Genomic DNA, 27,845 nt, shown 5'->3' with positions numbered 1-27,845 from the left:
ACGTCAATTTATCAATCAAGACGCTTCCTCGACCGCATAGTGTGCACTTGTGATATCAGAATTACGAGTGTCTGGTAAGGTGTGCAATGAAATATAGTTAGCCAATTTACCGGTGACCAATAATGTATACAATGCAATTCTACCATATCAAGGTGCCCAATAATGTGTACAACGTAGTTTTGCTATATTACGGGTACCCAATAATGTGTCAATGTAATTTTACCATTATAACGGTTGCAAGTTAATGTGTGCAATGGAGGTTTACCATATTACAAGTACCTAATAGTGTACAAAATGGAGTTTTAGTTACTATATTACGGCTGCCAAAGTAACATGCAGAGTGTAGATTTACTATGTTACGGCCCCAAATAATATGTGCAATATCGCTTTACCATATAACATATAACGGGTGCCCAATAATGTATGCAATGTAGTGTTACCATATAACGGGTGCCCAATAATGTGTACAATGTAGTTTTACCACATAGCGGGTGCTCAATAATGTGTGCAATGTATATAGTTTTACCACATAACGGGTGTCCAATAATGTGTATTTGTAGTTTTACAATATCATGGGTGCCCAATAGTGTGTACAGTGTAATTTTACCATATCACGGGTGCACTATAATATGTATAATGTAGTTTGACCATATCACGGTGCCCAATAATGTTAACAATGTAGGTTTATCATAACACGAATATATTATATCATGGCTCTGTGTGTGTGTCGGATTGTATCTGATTCTTGACTGGTTAGTAAAGGTTGTTTGTATTTTTTTAAATTGTGTTTAAAAATAGCTAACCAGATAAATGACTTTGTATTTGTATTCATTCATTACCAATAACTCTCTATTTTTATCCACGTGATGAATTTAATGCTGTTACATGAAGATACAACCTTCGTATACAAAATGTATGTGTAAAGAATAAACAAACATCAAACGTGACCCATAAATATCAAACCATCTTTTCATCCTAGCACTTGAACACAAATTAGTAAGCCCTATCATACCAATGTCGGTACTGAAAATATGTCTATCTGTATTAGCCTTGACCTTGAATTAAGCCGGAAGACATTCCATACTAGGAATTTAAAGTTAATCAAGTGATCTTCACGTAACTCATATTTTTGAATATTTGATACAATGGATATCATCGCAATGAAATATAGAAAATGTTACGTTTTTTATATTTCAATTATTATTGATGTACCAGATGTATATATTTTTGTTGTTATTTATTTATTTATTTATTTATTTATTTATTTAATTATTTAAATATTCATTTACTTATTTATTTATTTATTTATTTATTTGATTTATTTGATTTATTTGATTTATTTGATTTATTTATTTATTTTACAATCTATTTCATTTTTATATTAACAAAAATGATGTATTTATTTGTCTTTTTGTTCATATGTTTATTTGTCTTTTGATTTTCGTAATATTTATTTATTTATTTATTTATTTTATTTACTTTATATACTATTGATTTAATTGTTGTAAACATTGGTTTATTTGAATTATTGAGCACTCGTTCAGTATTTAGCTATTTACATATCTACTTATTTTTTGATGATGTAAATATACAAGAATACAATGTATGTGTGTTCAGTCACATGAACAACAATGTACTTCACCAAATTCATGTAAAACTAATAATATTATTATATATTAATATAAATATTTTATATGTTGTAACATCCATGCAAGATATATTCAGCTCCAGTAGACAAATTTATGAACCAGTGGTCAGGTAAATATATTCAACAATATTCCAAGTCGGCTTACGTGTATAGGTCAAGAAGCGTACTTGATGTATTCTTCTAGGCTATGTTAGCCCAGTATTGTACTCTACCTGTCTTAAGGAGATGGCACTTCTTTACATCAAACCAGAAACAAAACCGGATTTTGGTGTACTGCTTCCAGGGGATTTGCGTAAGTGCATAGTATTGAAAGTGAGTTTAGAGGTCTGCTTCACCATCAAACTACCATAACAACAAAATTCGCTATGAGGATTTCGTTCATATTGACCATGATGTTTTGTGACATATCATTTATGACGTCTTCGTCATCATCACAATTCTTCTTCTGCTCTCGTTCTCTTTTCTCCATCATCATCATCATCACCATCATCATCATCATCACCATCATCATCATCATCATCATCATCATCATCATCATCATCATCATCATCATCATCATCATCATCATCATCATCATCATCATCATCATCATCATCATCATCATCATCGCCAGCATAATCATCAACACCATCATCATTATTGGCATCAACATTATTCTCATCACCATATAAACATTATTTTCTTTATTAATATTCTATCGCAAAAAACTAGGACATCAGCAAAATCAAATGTAAAATTATTCGCTGTTATTATTCGGTATGCCATAATAAATTAAGTTGGAAGTACTGGATATCTAAACAAAAACATCCTTCTTAAACAATATATGTATGCACCAGTCAATAACACGACGGACATCGGTTGAAATTTGGCAAAATAAAAGTCAAAACCATTCATTCATTTAATTTTTTGTTTCATTTCCCTTTTGGTATTAAAACTGGTAACCCTAACGTCTTTGAAATTGACCTATTTGACATAGAAAATATGTATACCAGTAGAGGGGATATACACCAGGCACAAAAAGAAACGCGTCAGTTATATTCAACCTTGCTGTTCAATAACTTGATTATTTTGGATTATTCTGAAATATACATTTTGTTAATTGGACTTTGCTCTCTCATTTGACACCCAGTTCGTGAAAAACGAACAAGAATTGACCAAGATATTCGCTTCCAAAGCCTCAACCCCAAAATCAAAAGTTGCATTTTCAACGATTTTCAATGGAAACGCATCGTTGTATTGCACACAACCACCACGGGCCAATCAATAAAGCACACAGTCTAACAGGCACAATTGAATCGTTAAAATTGCAACTTTTCATTTTGGGGTTTGATAGTTTGGAGGCGCATATCTTGGTCAATTCTTGCTCAATGTTCACGAACAGGGTGTCAAATGAGAAAGAAAAGTCCAACTAACAAAATGTATATTTCAGAATAATCCAAAATTATCAAGTTATTGAACAGCAAGGATGAATATAACTGACGAGTTTCTTTTTGTGCCTGGTGTATATTTTGGAGCAACAACATGGCTTAAATGTATAAAAACGGGTCTTGTAATTGGAACTTAATTGTAAATCATACTTACTTTGATCCAGAGTACTGGATCGATCATCAATGAATCATCATTCGATCAATGATGTCTTTTTCAATCAGTCCAATGATGCGTTTACATCTCCGCAAGGATCCATGACGAAAACAAATCATTGTAGTGGGACTTATGTAATATTCTTTAACATTAACGATTCTGTATCCAAGTTCATGTTATTATATCCGATAAGACTAATTGAATTTTTTTTCATTACCAAAAAGCATTCAGTTGTAGTCATCCTGTGATGAAAAGATTTTCCTCTGCGAAAACAAGTCGCTATAGAAATTATTTTCCTTTTACACTTTTGTGCAGATAAGTGTATTTTGATTGATAATATAGTTAACAATTATTGTTAATATATATATGTCAATTAATTATATCTATTTTTGATTATGCCACAAGCGTAATCCTACTAAAAACTTTTAAGTAATTACTCCATTTGTGTTCCGTCACGTATCGCTTACTATTTTTTTACTTGGAATATCTTGAAGCAATTTGAATCTCACTCGCATAGCCGGTTGTGAGTCTATACTTGGACGATACATTATTTCATTAATACTTGAAGCGTTATCATATAAAAACGTGATATAAAACTCCTTTCGCTTCATATTATTCACCTGAATATTTCGAGCATCAGTATCATAAGGTTTTATTAAACTGGGATTTTCATCATTTATACGATTGCACCCAGACAATATGTTATCACCTGTTTCTCGTACTGCAGCAAATCAAGAAGAAAAAGCAGACGGTGCTTAAGCTGAGCAATCCACAACTAAGCCATCACAGATAAGACGGATAATGACCATTTCGGAATATCCCGAAATTCTTTGCAAAATAAACCGAAATTATGTCATCCACGCCCGTGCGTATTTTCGACGTTGTTACGAAACACTGATGCCACTACACCCGCATTGCGTGACGCGGTTTCGAGAATGTGTAGTGGCAACACACATTCGCACTGCCGTCGATGTCGTAGTTTCGGTTGTATTTGCGAAGTACACTAAGCCAAAAAAGAAACTTATAATTTTTCACAAGGTCATATCTTAAAGTCCTGTGTATCAAAATGAACCAAAATTACACACAGGGTTACTTCAATACTCTACTCTAAACACATGTTAGTAACCAAGCAGTTGTCCAACTGACACAAGAGCAAAATGCACTGACATGGAACATCTTCCTGGACCACATTCACAGCCCAATAAATGGCACCCAGCACTCTGTGAGTAAAAATAGTGTAGAACAAGACCTTTTCTGAAAGAAAGTGCACAGCAAAATCAGCCTTCCACACTCATCTGTGTAAGGATCTTATACGCATTCTCACAGATTTCATGTGCTGGTTTCCAATTATTGGGCTGTGACTGTTGTCCAGGATGCTGTTCCATATCAGTGCGTTTTGCTGTTGTGTCAGTTGCACAACTGCCTGGTTACTGGCATGTGTTTAGAGTAGAGTATTGAAGTGATCCTGTGTGTAATTTCGGTTCATTTTGATACACAGGATTTTAAGATATGACCTTGTGAAAAAGTATAAATTTCTTTTTTGGATTAGTGTATTTCGGGAATTTGGCGAATTGGTCTAACTTGAGAAATTCAGCGTTTGCTTGCAATTGCTTACAATGCATGCTGGGAAAATTCAAGGAAAGAAAGGAAGATATATACCAACCACCTTATATCAAAGCAAGTTCAAAAGGAATTCGTGAAGAATATTCAATACAAATGCAGCATTGAAAAGGTAGTCCATCAAGGAAAGTATGGTATTATCCGTCATATAAGCATACTCATAGTTATAGCCTAGTATCAAGATAGGCTTTATACAGCTTACAGAATAAAGATATATAATCCCTCAATGAAATCTTGACAATAGGATAATTAGTGTATGCTTACATGAAGGATATAGTGAAAGTATAGTATCAGACTGGGAAAGCCACAAGGAAAGCAATATAGAGCAGATAAATACATCCAGGGAAAGAGTATAAGGTCAGACAAAGGGTGTGGTGTTATCCAAGTTTAGCTGATGACAAATTAAACTAACTGTATAAGTTATATTAATAGATATGGTCATAATTAAGGTATATATGTATATAAATATGGGTTAAAGTAACCATTTAAATAATTTTGTAATGGTTATTTGAAATATATTCTAAAAATACACGATGCAAAATGTATGCTGTGTTTAATAGTTTGAGAGTATTGGGGTGTTGGAGTATGGGGTGTTTGTGTGTGTTTGACATAAATAAAAAAAATTACGTATCATTAAAAGATAACACTATACTTACCACGTTTACGATATAAATAATCATAAATATCAAGACAATATTATACTTTTGATAAATATCTGTATTGTTTTAGAAGACACAATTTCGCCATATGCTTTATAAAATACATCATATGGAAGTGAATGTTAGCAATTAATATTTAATTTGATTGTGTATATAACTGGAGCAGCAAGTTGGTTGGAATCAGGTGCGCATGTAGGAAAGGGGGAATATACCTCGAGGCGCAATTCGCTACCCCTATAAAATGGGACTAACTGGTGAGTTTTTGCAGTGGCGTTGTCCTTTAAACATGCTCAAGGCGTTATTTTAGCATAACTTACTTTCTTAGATGCAAAGCAATTGAAACGATGCAGTTGTACAAAATGCTACATGTCAGTTTCTAATGTATTTTTGTCATTTCATACTCTTTTGGGACAATAACACGTCTAAAACATTCGGATTCAACTGTGGCATTTCATGTAATTCAATTGCCATTAAAATAGACATGGTTTCCTTCATATATGTTCCCGTTTTACTTCGACGTTTTAAATAAATCGAGTGATACTTAATACAATACAAGACACCATGTAGCCAGAGCACAGGATTTGAGCACGATAACTTAACCCAATTGTAACTGCATGTCAATCATGATCTCCCACAATGTTTGCACAATGTCACCGTGTGGATTACCCGGACCTGTCACAATCTATATTCCTATGTGACAAGCAATTGGAACTACTGTCTCTATGTTGTGCTTACGACTATATCGACTGGAGGCCCACATTGATATGGTAAGATAAATGCACCCCTTTTGATGTACACCTGTGTCTATTGAATAAAAAACAGAAATTTACATGGGACATTTGTAATCGATATGAAAGGCCCACTCCATGCATTGTTTAGAGGAGTGACAGAGTGATGTTAAGTAAAGATACGTGACATTGCTACGCTGATACAATGTACAAACCTGCCCATTAGGGACGTTCGCTACGCATAATAGAACGTAGAGGCAAAATTGTAAGGGATTCCAGAAAGGAAAGAATAATTGATATAGGCATTACTTTTTTTCTTGTGCCTATTGAGTTCAAGTTGGATGTAGTATAGTAATTTCCAAACAGATAAAACGTGGGGAAGTTGAACGCCCGGTTGAACGTGTATCTCAAGCTACCTTACAAACGTACAAACAAACCAATGATGTTAGTAAAATTAAATAACCCACATTGGTCAGAACGAATGCACCTATTTAATGCTACAATCCTATTGCCGGTACATACGGTGATAAACTGATGAATTTACATAAATACCTACCTTAATTATCTTGGCTCGAATGAAATGATCAATGAATTGAACAAATGAAAACTGTTGGGACATGCATTCTGCGAATATCCCGTACGTGTGCACAAATAACAATACAATGCATGAACACGCGTTAAAAAAACAATGCAACAAACAAAAAAACGATGATTCTAGCAATTTATCAAAATTTCCACCTTATATACAAACAATAACACACAAGTGTTTCAAAGTACATGTACAGAGACGCGTTACTGACAAATTTTGACTGCCATAACGGTTCTTGAGTTTTAACATATTATTAACTTAAAGAATTGTGCTTACTTTATCGCTTTTAAAATAAGCATGCAATAATGTGTGAGGCAACATTCATGCGCATTCCAAAGCACACTTAAACATAGAACAAAAAACCCTAGGAATACACATTTACAATCGAGACATCGGACTTCTATATTAATGATGATGGGCATTCAACAGACCGTGCTCATGCTTATAATTGACCCATGCATTGCATGCCCATGAGCAAGAAATTGTTCAGATAGAACAGAGTAGATATTAATGCCTTTGAATTGCTCTCATTTTTTTATTCATTGTCAATTTGTGTAAATGGCATTGGAGTTTCAAAGTCGAAATGGAAGACACTTTCGATCGATTCACGAAAGGGTTTTCAGGGTGCTGTGTCTAATAAACACGGAATGGCTACTAGCAGTGGGCATGGTTCAACGGAAAAACGAACCAATATCTGTATCCATTTGAATAATGCCACTGGCTGAGTGGATTGATGATACCTGTTTTAACCCACTTTACTGGTCATAATTGTGCTACTTTACCTGAAGGTGTTAGGATGAATTTGTAAATAATCTCTTTGTATACGCTTATAACACGTATCATGAACGTGAAAATAAGGCATTAGGCTGATTTATGTAGCTATTTCTGTCAACTAGATTGGTCTGTATCACCTAAGGGTGGATTTTACAATGTCGCGCCTAAAAAATCAAGGCGATTGAATGCCTAATCAGGTAAGATCTATTAAATTAATTGCATCTAGTATCGAGGAGTAACGACCGTTTAGAAAAACCCTCTGCCAACACAGCCATATATCTAAATTTGTAATTTAACAGTTCTTGTAATCGTTTCACGTTCGATAACATGTTCAAGTTGACGCCAGTGGTGAACAAGCACACTTTGACCAGCATAAATATGTGTAAAACAGGACTCAACCATGTATAGGAAACATGTAGTGTTTACTAATAACTTGAGGTCTCATGAGAGCGATTGAAATGAACGACTCTTTTATAGTCATCAGTTTGTCGAGATGCTGTGATGGAAATTAATTACGCGCGTACATTAACAATTTCTTTACGAATATGATATAATTATGATTCTACAATAAGATTTATAATAATGATGTTTGTACTACAATTAAACCTATTATACAATGATAACTTACTTACCAAAAAGACTGATAAATCTCTCATTTATCAAAAATATCATAGCGATGATTTATAGCTCTAATCACTGTTGATCAGTTTGTATTTTGAAATGAAAACGACGATAATTTGATTGAATGATTGGCTTACCACCATAATTAGGCCGTAGTCTCTTGTCATAACCATTCAGCAGCATTGTTAGGACCCGAGATGTATTCCTTTCTAGTGGTGTTCCAAGAGACCTGAGAATAAAATGAGGTAAAAGAAAGTATAACTAACTCATTCGGTTGATAGTTTTATCAAGTGGAAAAATAAATCAAAAAGAAGAAATGAAACAAAATCATTGCCTTTTACTGATTACAATTTATAGGGTCTCGGCTACAATTCAAGAAACACCCAGCACCTCGTATAGAATAGCCTTCGCGGTCAAGATACTCTTGGACTCTTTCTGATAGGATATAGTATATTTTTCCAAGAGAAGTTCATCAATTTTGTTCTTTCTGCTCGTACACGTATTAGACTACATAAGTAGATAGTATCATACACTCCAATTTCGTTTTTGGTGAGATAATAATAATAAGCTGGGCTCGAAAAGAAACTTACAATTTTTCACAAGGTCATGTCTTAAAATCCTGTCCATAAATATGACCCAAAATTGCACACATGATTACTTCAATACTCTACTCTAAACACTGGTCAGTAACCAAACAGTTGTCCAACTGACAAACAGCAGAATGCACTGACATGGAACAGCTTCCTGGACCACATTCACAGCCCAATAATTGGCACCCAACACAAGAAATCTGTGAGTAAGTGCAATACTGTGGAACAAGACCTGTTTCTTGAAGAAAGTGTGTGGAAAGCAGAAGCAGTTCTGTTCCACACTATTCCTCTTTGGAAATTGTACGCATTTTCACATATTTCCTTTGCTGGGTGCCAAATATTCGCATGTGAATGTGGTCAAGGAAGCTGTTCCGTGCCAGTGCATTTTGCTGTTGTATCAGTTGGACAACTGCTTGGTTACTGACATGTGTTTAGAGTTGAGTATTGATGTAATCATGTGTGTAATTTTGTTTCCTTTTATGAACAAGATATGACCTTGTGAAAAATTATAACTTTCTTTTTGAGCCCAGTTTAGTTTCCGTTTATTTTAACATATTAAACAAATAACTATTCAAATTTACAAGATCTCCAACTCATTATTTGACAAGATTGCCCATTTTCTTTTGACAAATTTCTGTTATGTCCCGCTCTGAGAAGATAAACTACTCAAAAGGTTATATTTTGACAAGAATCTATTCATTCTATAATCCGTGTACCCAAGCGAGACTGACTACACAATAGTATTTGTAACACTATTGTTTTTACATTCAATTGAGTTTGGTGACTGACCTCGGTGAACGACCTTGACATGTCAGTTTGATGAGTCATTTTGAAGAGAAGTCTGTTATGTCTCCATATGAATAGATTCGCTTGTCCAATCTGACAAGTTTCTATTCAAAAATGGGTAGATCGTTAATGAGTGTATGATAATTACAATGTGATGCTGGCTATTCCGTCCTCTGGCATAAAACATCCCATGTAACAAAGTTGTTGGTAACATAAAGAATATGGGACGATTATCCGACATGGGGATCGGATGTTGTAACAATCTGCGTTACTTACTCCGATATACTGAGCACACATCCTTCAACATACACACCCCATCCAGGCACCCCCAAACACCCCACACTCCCCCACACATAACCCTTGCATTACGCATATTTCCGAGAACCAAATCACTTTGTATCTCGGTGTATTGTCATGTCTCAACAATGTAACACAGATGAAGTCCTCACAAGGTCAACGTACAGAGGGCGTTAACTATAGAGGGCGCTGTTTACGACATTTTCAGAGGACTTTAAAAGTTTCGAGGACCATGCCTATATTCCTCGTCATGCTCGAGGTCCTCGTTGTGTTGTATGTTGTTACACACAAGTCTGGGAATACTTGTAAACGCAATGCATACGCACACACCAGCAATTAGGCACGCAGTACATGCCTTAAAAAAGAATTGTTCGAAATTTTTGAGAAACAAGCAATATTTTTCTGTAATATTATGACAGCATTCACTATCTTTTGTACTGCTTGTGTATATTGGTAAAAAGAATTACCCCTAAATAAAGATTCAGATTCGCTCTGTTGCTCATTGAAGATGAAGACATTAGTTAGATGACATCCCCATACACGTGTCTTAACACAATTATTTATTCATTGCAATAACACTTACTCCAGAAACTCTACGTATAACGATTGCTAATTTCATTCCAGTAAAACCTCGAGCATACATTTGAGGTGGAGGAAAGTTTTATAATGTAGCAAATATTGTGCGCGGTCATTTATAGAATCAATTTGAACTGATTAGTTACTTGTAATTGCCAAGAAATAAAACCATCAGTGAAATGAGATATGGATAATGCCTCACATCGCAGCTTAACTTACCTATGATCAGAGCAATATGACAGGAAATAAAATTTACGATCTATAATTGTTTGTATAAATACTATAATTGTATAATGCAATGCACAAATGAAGCAAATTATTCACGCCTAGAGCTTCCCATTTTTGAATTGACTAAGTACACCACGACCCTTTACCCCTTTATATTCAAGTTATTCTATCTTGTCTGGTTATAAATCCAGGGACCAGAGCTTAGGTTCATGTGGGTTCTGACAGCTGCTTCTGCCAATGCAATGGTTTAGCATCATAGATGTACAAATATCTACCAGCCTACCCGTAAGCATTGATATTTGAATAGCTTGTTTTGAGACTCAGGAAATGCAAAAATATAGCCTTTGAAATCGGATCGAAGGGGTTCACTTTAGTGTATAGGACTATCGTCAAAATCTATTCACTGTTCTTTTGAAGTCAATATAAATCGGAGTGTAAAAAACTAATTTATTTACGTATATTTCTTTCTTGTACCCATAATGCATCTCTAAGTTGCCAGAGTTTTGTTACGAAGTGTTAGGATAGTTGCAGTGACTTATTTCAATAGTGTTTTTTATTATGCACCAAATGGTTTCGTACACTCACAAAGTGCGTGGGGGCACGGTGGCACAGCGGTACAGGCTCTACCTCGCAATCGGAGGGTTGCGAGTTCGAGCCCCGGCGGTGCCATTGTGTTGTGCACTTGGGCAAGGCACTTAACCTCACTTGCCTCTCTCTACCCAGGGGTGAAATTGGGAGCTGTTAGGAATATGTCCATTGAGCGCCGCCCAAAGGTATGAGCATGTCTTAGACATTGTATGGCAACTGACATATTCTAATGACAGCAGAATAAATGTAAAGCGCTAAAAATATTAATTGCTGATTGCATAGAACAATACATGAAAGATCAACAAGCTGAGAATCACATCAAAGGCGCTAAGATTTTAAAAGTTTAAATTTAACCCAATTTACCTGCCGACAACTTAACATAGCACCCGATTGGTAAAGAAAATGCGTGCTATTCTGCAAATTACGCATTTAATAAGCGATAATACACCATATACATGAATTAGTCATTCTTGGGGTCAAATATTAATCAAAAAATAATTATTAGATTGATATGCTTGTCACAAGTCAAGTGGAAATACAATCCAAAACTGCATCGGAATTCACATTTCGCCTGAAACAAATCGATATGCGCTTTTCTCAACGTCCAAAATAGCCTGCGTTTCTTGTATAATATCATACTTGGATTGCATTTGTCTTCCTTATAGTAAGAGATTCCTCTCTAAGTCCCTAAATTGAGCCCAATTACACGCGAGGGGGAAAGAAGGCTAGATTGCATCACAAACCCTTCAGAAATATGCGCTAAGTTCACAAGCTAACTCAAGCAGGTGCGCAATGGTAAATTCAATTAACAACCTCGGAGCAATGTGGTTCTGTCATAGAAAACGTACTACACGATACGTTGCTGTAAGGTCTTGGACTAGTGGTTGTATATAGTGCTTGTATATAAACTATCAGACTCTGCGGGTATTTTTCTGCTCGTAGTGACGGAAATCGGGGCAATTGGTAAAGTTTGTGAGTCGCATTCCTCTGCAATTCAATTTAGTGACAAATACGAGCGCAACCCCTTTAGCAATAGGCTGAATACACTGTAGCCCACAGGTTCGTCTCGAGTAATTTGTAACGTTTCTCCTGTTTGCTTTTTTATTCATCAAGATATTTCATTAGAGTTGTCAAATTGGCCGTTTCTATTGTGTTTTGGTGAAATATATAGATAGTGGGTTTATCTACCAAGGAATATGCACTCAGATTTTGACCCGCCATTGAATTGGCAGTCCCTGTAAACATAAATAATGGTGTCAACCCAGGACAAAATAACAAGAAGTTAACGAACAATAGTATACTCATACCCATGGATCCCCACACTGGTTTATGCAGGCCGGCTTTCGTTTATGCAATTTACCCTTGGAGGAATCGCCGGATCTGGTAAATCAACATTTTTATGCTGAAAACGCGCGTACATGATTGTACTCTCAAATAGTAAGCAATCTTGAAACACTATACAGGCAGGTCTAAATGTGGTTTACTATCAAAACATTCAAGTTTAAAAACATGACAAATTAATAGTGATTTTATAGACAGAGTCATCCGTATCTTTAAAGAAAGACGCGTCACGTTTAAAATATTTGATTTCACCACGCCCAAGCACATTGTGACAATATCAATTGTAGCCTAGCAATAATGACAAGTCGAAAGTGACCCGCGACTGCCGGAAATCATCAATACTACCTGGCTTGCCGTAACACACGCCTTTATGTACTATTCTTCACATACGCAAAAAAGGCCCCATTGAAAGTGTCAACCTAATCCAAATTTCTTGCGGGAATTGAGGTATACAACAGTTCAATGGCGGTGTATGTAGCCACAATTGCCGGCATTTTCCAACAAATTGAGGCCACTATTTTCATAAGGGAAAGAGCCAAAACGAGGTAGACTAACAATGAGTGTACAATTGCGGATGCCTTTCAGACAAACAGTTATCGTAGTTGCATAGTGAAAGTTATATTTTATTCGTTTACCCAAATATCTGTTAGTGAAGGGGTGGGTGTGTGTGGGTTATGTTGGGTTTTTGGTGAGGTGTGGAGGGTGTAGTGTATTTGTGTTTATTTATTTTTTGTTAAGGTAATTGTAGTGTACAGTACATGGACGAAAAAGATAACAGACCGCGTACAAGCAGTCAAAGTATCAGCATCATCCGATAATGAGGACCGACTGTTCAATGAAATGCGACAGGCAAAACTCCTACGCACTTACCGCGTATTTTTACGGTGTATCGCGTAATCGCGAAGGCACGCAACGTTCTATCGCGTATACGTGAACGCGGCGTGATTGCTAGACACAGCACGATCGAACAATCGGCCCTCATGAATATGCGAGAATTCACAGCATACAATGCACAGGGACTTTGACTGTTGATACATGGTCTGTAGTAGTATGTGGTAGTGTATGTCTTCTGTCTTTCATCTCGTATATCTGTCTCTAGCTCTAAGCTCGCTGCCTCTTTTGGTGTCTATGTTTCTGCATTTACATCCTGTTACACTATTCCTACATGCTTTCAGGATGAAGATCAATTATTCTCACCCTGTAAGATTATCTATTATTTCAACATTACATTTCATGCATTACTTGCTATATAACCACCATCGATTATCTACCAAAAGTATTACATTTACCATTGTTTATCTACATCCTTCAAAATATCAACTCCATTGGGCATTTTTATTACATAAACTTTAGTAGTACATTAGGCGTAAAATACACACATTCTGAATAATTTATTGAGAAAAAAATCAAATGAAAACTTTGTTTAAACGTAGTATTTCACATAATACAAAGAAAAATGGTGTGCTATACAGATAAGGATGCATGTAGGATAATGAGATGTCTGCTCTTTTGCTTTGCATGGTTCGTTTGGTACGAGTTTCACACATACTTGTATAATGAATCAAGTAGGGCGTGCATCATTACGATCAAGATTGTATTCAAGGTATTTCTCTTAAACGGCGACTACAAGTTCCCTTTGTATCATGATGACACGTAAAATGATCATTGCACCAAATCTGATAAATGTGCTCTTTGGTATCAGTTGTATGGTTTGGATTTCCATCTTAACGATTCCGTACCAAATTTTAAGTCAACATATTAAAGAAATGTGTCTTGTCCGTGCGCTGATGATATTAAATCTCTGTTTGACATCCATTTTGTCAGCGTCTAATTTAATCACAACTAATGCTGAAAAAACGCTTTAATGTTGCTTGCTTTCCACGAGAGTAAAGATACCTACCCTACTTCCAGATTACCGCACTCATCACGTAATTTTAGTCTTCCTATGAAAACATGGATCTAACACTTATGATATCGTAAAAATAACACTAAAGCTAACCGGACACTTAATAAGCTCCTAAATTTAACCAACTTATTGAATTAAATTAACCTCGTTGCACTCAAGTTTGCACTTTTTAATTCTTATCTGCATGTACGTACATTACATCAAACTCGGTTCCCTCTTTTTTGTAGATTCAACACATAATTTGATTTGTAAGGCAATGGCATGGCTTACACAGCAGCAAACATCAGCAGTCAGCTCATTCATAGTGGCTGACTGTCAAATGTACACAGACAGATTCCTTCACATATGGTTACTTAAGGTGAAAGAGCGTGTTCCGTCGGTTTTATAATGGGTATCTTGTCGCGACCTGTTGGATATCCTAATGAACCATAACAATGTAGTACATAAGTACTAGTAACATATAAATGCAAGAATCTAACAATGTTATTTCTGGTGTTGCTTTGGGTGTGCCTGAGGCTGTGGAGTACTCAAACAAGTTACACGTAAGATTACTATTATCATACGTGTCAATTACCTGCATCGTATCAAAGCTATTGAGTGAATGAAGAAAACCAGTTTCGTGATCAAGTACAGACTATACCTAAGGATTGCCGAGTCTAAATAGGATGACCACGACTAGGAACCACTAATTCCTGGCTTGATATGCATTGGCGGGTTTTGGTGTCGTAAGCACGACACGTGGCTCTCTAAATAGTTATTTTGTCCAAGCAATTTAAATATATTCGCAGGGAACCAACAGCGGACCCAAAGATTGGTTAGAATATCAGGACTCAAACCAGGACCTCAAACAAGTCCGATGCTAGCAGTATAATAATATATATTAACCACAATAAGAGTAATATCATGAAACTGTGCTGTAGTTACTTCTTTTAATCTACATACATTGACACACTTGTGTGCAAAATGCGTACTAGTCAAATAAACCGTTTATAGGTAAGCAGTGTACTTGTTATCAAAAACAACAAGTATTTGACGACGGAAAAAAAATATTCAACGACGGAAACGTTTACAATATAATCACAAAGTTGAACAAAATAGACAATTTTGCTGCACATCAGTCTCATGTTGTTCCGCCTTTGCATTCAAATGTATAGAAAGACCACTCGCTATGTAGAAGGTCACTTCGAGACTTACTGTCTATAAGCTGTTATGGCCGCGCGGAGGTGGTTACGTGCGCATTGATAAAAGCGCATTTATATAAACCGAAGTACACTGGTAAGAGGTAATACAATAATACAATTTGTGAACATTGGGACATGAATAGTATCGAACATAATATTTACGGGCGTTCTCAATAACAAAAGTTTACCTCTAAAGCTAAAGAAACTTTTTTTTTTCAAATACGTCGAGATCAAAAACCTCTACCAAAGACAAGACAAATCATAGCTCTACTCCAGGCATGTGTATCATTACTTGTTTTGATAATTTGGGTTGCTTATCATTTCTAACACGTAACAAATGCAAGCTGCAGTTTCAAAATTTACAGGTATTGCCTCGTCAAGTAGTAAATGTAATCCTTTACACTATAAGCTTAAAGCACTTTAAAATACCCTGAGGCTATGTACCCATAGGGATTAAGCATTTATAGTGTACAAAATGCAAACGTGGTGGTTACATGTGTGGTTCTCCATCGACTGAAAACATATATGGACTATTATGTTCCGTAGAAATGATAGAAATACAACTTCATGAATATCGGGTAAAAGCAAAATTTGAATTACAATTTGTTTGTAATATATATTTGACATAAATCAATAATAGAATTTTATCTTATGTTTCATTAATTTGTAAATGAAAAGTATAGTACATATCAAATTCTACCTAACAATTCTCTCTTGTAGTTTGTTAAATTGGTTTAAATTACACTGTAAATTAATTCGTAGTTTAGTTTAATGAAAATTCTCTGGCTCATACATTTTATAATTGGTATTCAATATTAACTTGTTAGGTGGAGAAATTTAAATTCATCAGATGTATATTATGCTACGGTTAATCTGAAGGAAAAGAAGTAGCCGCAAACTGACTAAGGTACGAGAGCGCAACCCGACCTCACTCTAGTGGGGCTGCATTACTCTGGGCCGCTCTAACCTTGTATAGACATTTACATAACAAATGGTGGATATTTTACAAAGCAAATTATACAGTATTTACTCAAGTGGAATTGATACCTGCATCACAACACCAACTGAGTCTACTCTGGCCGCAGTTTTAATACGGTATACTGGTAACGCTCAGGATGATGCTAAACTGGGAACAGTTGTGGCAAGAGTGTTGCCAATTCATGAATTTGTATATTTGAACTTATGAATCAATTCCACTTGAATAAATATTGTATATAGACGAATCAGAGAGCCAAGTGATTGTCAGAATTCATTTGTCCATTACTGGGTCCCCTACGCACCAAACTGGTGTTGTGACTGTCCAATTGGGTGGATTAAAGCCGCTGAAAATCGATGTTTATTGTATTGTGTTGTAAACTTTTATCATTCTTTTGTCTATGTGTAATACGGGTGATGGAATGCAGTTTAAAATCCCCGCAAGGCCGCAACATTTCACATTTCAGACAGGATGGATTCAACGGGGACCCATCTATCATGGCTATGGCTGCCATTGAGGTGTAGGAATGCGTGAAATTGGATTCGTCTATAATTTGTAATAAATAAATAAAGACACCTTTAATTGTGCAAAATATCTACTAATTTTAATGCGACAACTCAGGAACTGTGTATGAAGGGACTATAAACGGCTTCCATTCATTGTCATATGCGAGTTGCTGGTACAAATTACCCTTTGTTGAGTAAGCACACATAATTCGTTGATATAGCCTCTGGTACGAATCCCAGCACAGATAAAAAAAAAACGGCGCTTGGCTTGTTTTGCACGATGCGAAAGGAGCCTGCATAATGTATGACTCTAAAAATACCAACATAAATCATCAAAGAACATGATATTAAGAATTATTTCAGTATCGAGATTAGTAAGAACAAAAATATATGGTGTACTCGTTCCAGGAAAATGTTTAATTTGTTTGTTCTAGCATTCTAAATGTCCACAAAATTACCACATTTGTCTCCAAAATCCTATGTTAAAAATCATAGAAATGTTACAATTTGACATAACTTTAAAAAAATATTGGAATTGTTTTGTGGTTTATAATATTTTCAAGGACAAGATGAGTAAATATATTACGAAATCAAACATCATGCCCACGACGCAACTCGCCTGTAATCGAAGGTCGTAAAAGATAATCCGATAAAGTAGCCATCAATAAGCCGTCCCCAGTCCCTTCATACACGGTCCCTGAGCAGCCGCAATAGAATGAGGCTGGTTCATGCGCTCATACCTAACGTGCATCAGAATGCATTGATTAACTGTGTTTCAGCTGTTTTTGTCTTATCCAATTTCCTATTGTCATTTGAATACAATGGGCTATTCCATTTAAAAACCACTACCCACGTTTGAAGAAGACGAGTTTTGAAATTCAACCAAATTCATCCAATGTAGCTGTTATAATTTCAACAATTTTAATCCAAAGAATATGGAAGGGCGTAACATTTTGAATTTCCAAGTATAAGAGCATTGATTCAAAGATCTCGCGGAAGCCAAAAGGACTAATAGATGTCAACATTTAGGATATTTACATTAAATGATCAAAATAATCCATATTGATTGGTTATAGGACATGCTAATTCTATAGACCACTTGACAATGTTTATGAACAAAGACGAGCGACTGGTCTATCGATATGCTTGAAAGAACCGCTACACTGTTCAATGGCTTTCTTGTACTATATGAAATGTGGTGGGCGATTTAAAATGCAAGTGCCCTTAGCAAACTACGATGCGTATGCATACTGCAGGGCAAAGAACAATGGAAATTGCCATAATTCGCGCGCATACTGCCAGGCACATGTCAAGTACCCTACACTGTTCAATGGCTTTCTTGTACTATATGAAATATGGTGGGCGATTTCAAATGCACGTGCCCTGAGCAAACTACGATGCGTACGCACACTGCAGGGCAAAGAACAATGGAAATTGCCATAATTCGCGCGCATACTGTCGGGCACATGTCAAGTGCCCTACACTGTTCAATGGCTTTCTTGTACTATAATATGAAATGATTTAAAATGCACGTGCCCCCCTAAGCGAACTACGATACGTATGCACACTGCAGGGCAAAGAACAATGAAAATTGCCGCGCGCATACTGCCGGGCACATATCAAGTGGTCTATTGGCATTGCGAAAGCTGTGTCTTACACTACTGGGAGTGTGGATATCAAATAGTACATAACTCCCTACCAATGTGGTTTATCTGATGAGAAAGAAGTAAAAACAGGTGAGAGGAAATTAATAAAACAGCGTGATACCATAGGGAGGATATTCGGTTTTTAATAGATTAAATTGTTATCAAATTTGATTTTGTTTATTGTTTTAATAATATATAATGATATTTTGTATATAAATTGGTCTAAAATCTATTTCAGCTATTCTAAGAATTAGCTACAATGTATTACTCAATGACACATTGACAATACCAAAACTAATAAGAATGAAATCACACCAGGTGCGCGGAAATTAACAAAGAGTCTAATAATTCTCATATTTCATTTGATTCCCCTGCTAACCATAATCTTGACAATAATCATATAATGACAATTGAATTGACACTTTTCCATCAAACTATACATTATTTGAACACAAAGTGTAATAATTACTCGGCGATATTCCAACTTTGGCAGCATTGGTTATTATTGAAATTAAATTTGGTCTCTTTTCGCCGTAGAAGTAGTGATGTAACGAATTAATCACCATAGTGATAAGTGAAAATAATTTTTGAATGTATTGTCCTGCACTAAACGTACGCTGTAACTCTGCATCGTACCATTGATGATCAAAGAATATGCATAAAGACCTGGATCGTAATTCTATGGAAATTTCACATTATGCAGAGTCCGCGTAGGCCTACCTTCATCCGTACGATTAGTGTCTTTGAAAAGAGCGATATTGTATTTAATCTATGATGCAAACATACACATATATGACATGTGATGAGTGCAGCCTACTAATAGTGAGTGCACTGCAGGGCACTACATTCAAAAACTGTGAGACTATTGCTATGGTAATTAATCCTCTTACATCACTACTTCTACGGCGAATATTGTCACTTCACGGCAGTTTGATTGACAGTTGCTAAGGAGTTTGGTACACCGAGTAACGCTTCTAGTCGTTTAGCCTAAAATGTACGTACATTTCCACGACAACGTTGTGCGTACTACTTCAATAGTGAAATAGACTTATCCTGCAGTTTGATTGACAGTTGCTGGGGAGTTTGGTATTATTACTCTATGGGTACACTCAATTTTTCCAAGATGGCGCACATCGACTGCAAATTATTCGGACCCTTTCCGGCAAAAATACAGCTTATTTAGCCAAAGTTGACATAGGGGCATCGGTTATAATATTTTCCTTACATATTAAGCTAACTCCTCAGCTACTTGGTGTTTCACAATATGATAGGAATGGAAAGAAACGACCCATTGTTTGTCGTTTTTCGCCATTTTTTTTTAAACGATGACGTAAACATGCATCACCTCTTCCATAGGTCAACCTCTTACACAGCGCATTCATTTGCGCAAACGTGTGGCTTATCCTGTAGTGTATTATTACTCCTTGAATCCTTGTGTGCGTACATGAAAATATATTCAACCATATATTCTATCACGCATCACTGCGGTATACTGCCAATCGCAACGCTTACATCATATCAACGCGTTATTTCTACTAAAATGTTAAGTCAAAAAAACTTTTTTAATTTCCGAGTAATTTTCTGACAAAACTGTAATATTGTAATAGCTTCAACAACTGGAGGTGCGTTATGCTTAGCTTCTTATAAAAAATTGTAGTATGTGTAGGTCACTAATATTTCCCAGAGTCATGACATGTAATTCTGCCTCTAATTCGTGATAATAAGCTTATGTGTTAAATACTGTATAATTTATTGTTAATTATAACAACCTACCCCATGTAACATTTACCCCAATTAAGATTTTACATGTGTTTTTGAACTAAATTTTGGTTCAATTTTCAGGTTTAAATGTTTCTCTATGTTTACTATGTATTTTGCTTTACCTAGAGCTGTAATTGTTCTCCTGTAATGATGCCAAGAACCTGAAAAAGGTAGATGGAGAAATAAAAAACCTCTTAATGTAACTTGTTTTGATCTGCTGCCCAACGTGTGTTGGAATATGGTGATTCTTTGGGAGTTGCAGCGGCTGACCATAATATAAGAGCATCATAGTTTAATATAAATGAACTTATTATAGAATAAAAATGATCTAAATGCTTCTAAAGGCCTATAAAATCCAAAAATTTTGTAACATTGTAATTTCAACTTACATGTCCGTATGGTGGTAACAACTTTACCCTGGTATGCAGGTAGTTATTACAAAAACATTCCTTCATTAATTAATTTTAGTTTCTCAATTAGTTGTTTGATGTTTTTCAAACATGTTTTCTATTCTTAAGTTTTGTAAACATAATGGGCATTTTGACCACAGACCCAAGATGGAGTGTTTGAGTTCTTGATGGTAAGTAGGGATTATATGGGGCAAAATGTCTTTTGTAACGTCCATCCCCGGTCTCCCCTAGTGTATTATTACTCCTTGAATCCTTGTGTGCGTACATGAAAATATATTCAACCAATCAATTTCTGGTGCTTAGAACATATATTCTATCACGCAGTGACACAGCGCGTTCAATAAGCTGCGTCAAATAAGAACAACGCGTTACATGATTCATATAATCACTAGGAACACAAACGACGATCTATCAGTGCAGGGATTCTATGCTCCCCAATGTAGAAATGACCTTTACATGTGTGAACAATCATACAACAGCACGCCCTCATCGAACGCGTTATTGCCAGTGTCTGATTGGTTTTGGTGTTTCTGCTTACGGCGACATTCTTCTAAATTAATTTCCGAAGATAATTATTTAATTCGCATTTTGAACGAGATTTTGGAATCGTGAGATGCTAAACATTGTACTTCTATATAGAAAAAATTACTGCCTCTTACCTAAAACGAATTGTCACGTTTTTGTTGCAACACTTATATTTTGCGAGACACAGTATGTACATTAGAAAATAAATATCTAATTCCTCGAAATCCTAATCTTTAATATACATGTATAATTTATTTATCAATTATTAAAAGTAGCATTAAGATTTCATGATTTAAGATCATTAGTATCATTTTGTGTTTTTGATACTGTCGTCAGGCACATTTGACTGAACTTTCAGGGATATGTTTCTCTATAGCATGGTCCTCTTTAAACTAGTTGACAGAGTTTGTCTCTTAAGATGTCCAAACTAATTTCATTTTTGTTGAAGAGTCTTCTTGTATCAATGTACCCAAATAAATAAATTCTACCCAATACCAGTATTAAGTTGTTTTCTAATCTGTAGAATAGAATATTTATCTGACGAATGCATTTCAGTAACTGTAACCCTTCTTTAAATAAAATTTCCAGTTTAGCAAATCTGAAGTAGGTTAAATATCTGATCCCGAATTCCAATTTATTTATCGCTCTGTATATGGCTAGAACCGTTTTGATTTCAAATCGAACCACAATTAAACTGGATGTACTATGTTTCAAACCGTGCGGAATTTCAATCCTGCATGTCCGTCACATAATGGTATCATGTCTAGTTACCCGCTGGCACTACAGGTGAGATATAAATATCAATGAACATTCTCGGGTTCAGTTATCTACTGCAAGTTTTGCTTCTCAGAATTGGGACGATGCTTAAATTCAAACTATATTCTATTCTTATATTTTGCAATTCATGCGCATTTTGAAATAGGTTACCGTATAATCGCTCTATAAGTCTTGATGGTAAGTAGGGATTACAAAAACAAAACGTCTCTAATATTCATTTTACAAATAATTCATTGATATACTTGACATTTAAAGTAATCACTAGTGGAACAAAACAAGCCGATCTACAAGTGCAGAGTTCTATGCTCCCCAATGCTTATAACGCTGGTAGAATGACCTTTTTCATGCATCAGGTACAAAAACCTCATACCCCATATCTTAAGGTCAACATTTAAGCCTTGATCTTTCTATGTAGAAATGGAACTATGACATTGGAAGGAGACCATTTTGACTCAGAGTGACTAATAATTGTTGGTAACTGCACCATAGGCGAAAGACAAATGGAGTCTAGACCAAGTTGTTGATACGCGCGCAGCTTTCTTACTTCAGGGAAATGTGTTATAATGTTCATAGCATGGATTTGTCGTGTTTGTTACAATAAAGTGTTGGTTTTCAACAAGCATAAAATTATATATGCAATGTTTCTTGTCAACAACTTTAAGCTTGGAGACAGAAAGCTTTTAAGATTGCTCATATATATTTACACTTGCCTCGCAAAACTTAATTCATATTGTTAAATGATCAATATTCTAACATTTGAAGTGGAGGACTTTCTTCAAAAGTCTGATTTTAACACAATTGTAATGTACTTTCATTAAATAAAATGCCATGCGACCAAATCTGAAATAAAATATCTGAATCCCGAGATTGTATTCATTCGATTGAAATATTATAGACGAACTTGTATATGGCTGAAACGTCTCGTTGTACGCGTGAATCTATACGGGATGCTCACAACACATTGAGCCAATCGACCTTATTAATGATCTATTGACTGATGCACGCAAACTAGAAGGTGGAATGAAATAGTGAATTTCTTTTCTTTTTGTCATAGTTAAGTCCAGAAAAGGCACATATCAGAGAGTGAAAATTAACATTTTCTATGAACATTTTATTTCAAAAATCTTACAATATTGCTTTAAAGCCATGATTGTAAGATTTGCTGAGAAGGACGCCCTTAAGTTTGGTCAAAATTCTTTTACATAAATTCTTTTGTATAATTGTAATGTACATCAAAAATTAAGATAGGGCTACCCTGCCAAAATCATACATTTAAGTGCTTATTTGTGATAAAATTCCATATCTTTAATCAAACAACGTGTCCCCTTTGTTATTTCACACGATAGAAACATTAGTTGAACGCATTTTGTGGAAAAGAAAGACAAATCTATTGTTATGGAGATGTTACAATATGGCTTTATTAAGCTTAAGCCGGTGCCTAATTTGCGACTGCTATATATCATGGTCCTTTAAAAAAAGTAGTAACGAATCTTTCATACTTCGTCAAAAACAATATTATTAAAACAGTGGCACACAAGAAAATAGTAAGTTATTAAATTATTAATAAGTTAAATTCTCATTAGTATGGGCTTCATGTTAGTAATATTCACTGCATTTTATGTATTATTTATAGGGAAAATAGGTCAAGTTAGTTTGAAATAAAAAAAAAACATAAGGGAGACAATTTATTCCAGGTTTTGAAAATTCATATATGTATGACCGGTTTGTACCTTCTAAATTATCCAAGCTCTACATGTTTCAAACAGACAGGTTGACTGAACATCCAATTATTGCCTGTATACGAGACCTGTCTGGGACTATAATATACACTACGCGCAAACTAGTTAGGAACGTTACCCGTGTAACAAAGGTTATTTATCCAATATATGAACTAGAACATGCAAATGAACATGGGCAATTCCAGTTGAAATCCATACGCCCCCTATGGAAGACCATGACTTAAAATCTTCTACACATGGGTGTAAATTTCAAATGGAGTCATCCATTGATATAACCCCATTTGAAATTCACACTCCCCGTGTGGAAGATTAAGATAATATCTTCTATGGGGGTGTATGGATTTCAACTGGCATAGCCCAATTTTGAACAGCATCCATGTTAACATGGGATGCTGTCTTCCAGCAGCATTCCATGTTTATAAACATGTGTTATTCACACAGTGGTTTATATTTTACTATTTTATTTATATTGGTTGAGTTATTGTATCAAACAATAATATCGTTTAATGTTGTTGTCTTACGCATTATATAGCTGCAAAGTTTTACAATATTACTACAAAGGTTTCCTTTTACCTTGGCTTGAAATCTTGCAATAAACGATTTACGAAGCCTCAACCCTCAATAAATGTCATGCTCTAGTCAAAGTGTTTCTAAAGACCCGGGAAAAGGCGCGAATTCATTATCTTATGAATTCATTATCCTGTGGATTCATTATCCTGTGAATTCATTATATTCCGAATTCATTATCTTGTGCATAGCATTATGATGTCATTACTCAAACGATCATGCCTTACTCAAATTCAGTCGCTTTAAAAATTGCATAAAACTAATTTTTCCATCTAACATTGCTTAAGAATTATTGAAAGAGAAAACTGTATGAGTGTTTTATGATTGTAACGTAAGATGGTAGAGTAAGATTTTAGATTAAGATAGTATCATTAAGTCATTTCTTGTACAGCGCTTTGACCTGTTTGATAAGGCGCTTAATAAGTGTCATTTTATTATTATTATTATTATTATTATTATTATAAAGAAAATATTTCCGCCTCCGTTTTAGAGTGGCATTGTTTGTCCAAGCTGCATGTAACGCAATATTATTTAACACTAAGAATTAACACTTCGGACGAATTCTTATCTGTTACACCTGGTCATACTTACACAAATGTTAACACGCTTTCAAGACACAGCAACGTCGTTGAAAATGGACCAGTATGAGCACTTGGCAATTATTAATGATGAGATAGGTTTTAAAGTGCCGTGTGAAGTTGGAAATTATGTAAGAGACAGTGACGGAAAAGAGCTTTTAAAAATGGCAAGGATGAAAGAACAAGGATTCGCGAATTCGCTTGAGCAATTGATCCGCTAAAGTAACTTTTCTAATGATGATACACATTCTGCTAAAGCAAATATTTTGGAATCTTTCAAACTACACGATTTCATTTTTAAGCATGATAATTGTCGACACAATAACTTCGTTAATGGTGGTACTACACCCCTTGATAAGTTTATGACTAATTTTGCATTTTTCTCAAAAAATAATAAAACACTGGTAACAAAAGTTATGTATATTATAGGGGCAAGGAATCCAGTTACTACACTGGAATTTCAGTGACTCAAGACAAGCGGTACGTTATTTATGATAAGAAAAGAGGTACAGCTAGAATGTACCCCATTTCTTAACATAATATAATGAACCACTTGGCTTAAATCTCTGAAAGTAATTGGATTCCTTACCCCTATAGTATACTTAACTTTTTTACCAGTGTGTAGTTATTTTTTGAGAAAAATGCAAAATTAGTCGCAAAATTTATCAAGGGGTGTAGTACCACCTTAATGAAAAGTTAATGAATACCACATCTTGAAAGATTTCAAAATACCGGTTTTGTGTTGTCTAGATGTGTTACAGCTAATGTTGAACTCAATCACGTATTAAACGTCTGATGATATAATTAAGTATCATATCTCTCAACAAGATTCGCTTCATCGGTAAACTAACACATGGTTATTTGACGCTCTGATTCGCTTGACCCTTTTAAAGCATCTCCATTCATAGTATAATTTACATTCATGTTTGACATTCAGTGTATTGATTTCGTCTCACATAGAAATTACGAAATAAAACTAATATTTTTTTTTTTTTTTTTTTTTTTTTTTTTTGCTTTACAACTCAATATTAATAAATATGTAAATATCGATCAGGCATGGAAGAGGTGTTAACAGAGTTCCTCTTATCCGTGTTTCTTATCGACATCACCGACGGCTCACATTGGACCAAATGCTGATTACATGCAAAATTACAGCCGATTGACCATTGTTGAATATTTTCATTGCTTTATCACATCACAACTTCTCAATTAATATAAGCCACATTTTAATAGTACTATATACTACTGTCTAAATATATGATTTCAAAATTAATGTTATCTTTGCCTATACGTGACTTGTTTTTTCATGTACCGAAAAATACACAGGTGAACGCCTTTAAACTGTCAATTCTTCGCTAGAGCTCTACGAACACCTTCTTTGAGCGTATGCTGAACGAAATGGTTTTGCGCACCCGTTATAATTGTTTGCATTGAGATCCAATGCAATTAGTGCTTATTTCACTCATACTTGAGCCGAACAGATTATAGCAAAGAAGGAAAATAAAAGTCTTGACTTGTCCTGAAAAGGTCGGCACTTCGATAAAAAGCACATACGTTAACCGCATTTTAAAAATGAAATTTAACACCACCGCTCTGGCTTTCACGTGATGCATATTTCTCAAGTCGTCCAAAATATTTCCTAAATAAAAGTGTTCTAACACAATATTTGCTTGACCTATTTTAATAAGTTGTCAATATAATGCTGTATTCATTATAATGCTAATTCAGGCGAAATGAGCCGAAAGGAAATTTCCTCTCCTTTGCCTTAGTCAAATACGATTTCACCCATGTCTTGTAAGTTATATGCGCACTCAAAGTATCCGTGTACTTAAAACAAAAGCAATATTTTAAAGACAATACACCTTAATTACCAAATAAATGGATAATTTTGTTCTTCGTATATTTACACCTCATTCGGCACGATACGACTTTATTCCTCAGGTTATACTAATTTAAATGGAAAATGAGAGCATTCAAAAGTTTGGGATATTTGTTCCTGCCAGGTGATTCCCACCGGCTTTTGTAACAGATTCATTACAGCGTGACAGAGCGAAACTCACTCGGCGTGCTCATAATTATCGTGTTTTGAGAGAAATGTTTATATGTAAACCTATGCCACTTTGAAACGCTCTCTCTCTCTCTCTCTTTATTCAAATTGGTATCAGTTGGGGAAAAATTCGTATCATGCCAAATCAGGTATCAAAATACGCAGAACAAAATTCGCCATACTTTATTTGGTACTTTAGGATTAGTGGATTTAAGATATTGCACTTGTGTTAGATTATACGGATACTTTTTGTGCGTAATACCGTATATATGAACAAGGATGAAAAAATAACCATGTGTAATTCTTGTCGATTCAGCGACACTACTTGTTAGTGATACTGTAGTGAGGATCAACATTCAATGCATATCTATGTGCGTGTGAGGTCGGAAAGGTGAAGAATTCTTTTACCACATTGTACCTGAATTCCACACTTCCACATCCGCCACTCACGAGCACATAGACACAAGTCTAAATTGGGAAATCTCCTCAAAATACACCTCATGAGTCTCACCAAAAGAGCTATCACTTTTACGAAATGGCAATTAGCAGTAATGTCATAGCCTTTTGGATGGAGGATCATGATGCACATATGGGCTCTTC

The 27,845-nt window shown here is 35.2% G+C and overlaps 1 protein-coding gene across 6 annotated transcripts in view; it reads right to left on the bottom strand.

Moving 5' to 3' along the window:
- The window catches only part of LOC140160964 (glycine receptor subunit alpha-4-like), a 243,472-nt gene that overhangs the window by 38,551 nt on the left and 177,076 nt on the right, over positions 1-27,845 (bottom strand). For all 6 annotated transcript variants that reach the window (XM_072184317.1, XM_072184313.1, XM_072184314.1 and 3 more), the window contains one exon: positions 8,358-8,449. In XM_072184317.1, coding sequence (XP_072040418.1) covers positions 8,358-8,449 — 92 coding nt within the window. The remainder of the gene's footprint in view (positions 1-8,357; positions 8,450-27,845) is intronic.

Source organism: Amphiura filiformis, chromosome 9, assembly GCF_039555335.1.
Source record: "Amphiura filiformis chromosome 9, Afil_fr2py, whole genome shotgun sequence".
Lineage (NCBI taxonomy): Eukaryota > Metazoa > Echinodermata > Ophiuroidea > Amphilepidida > Amphiuridae > Amphiura > Amphiura filiformis.
This window is presented reverse-complemented; position numbering and strand designations above follow the sequence as displayed.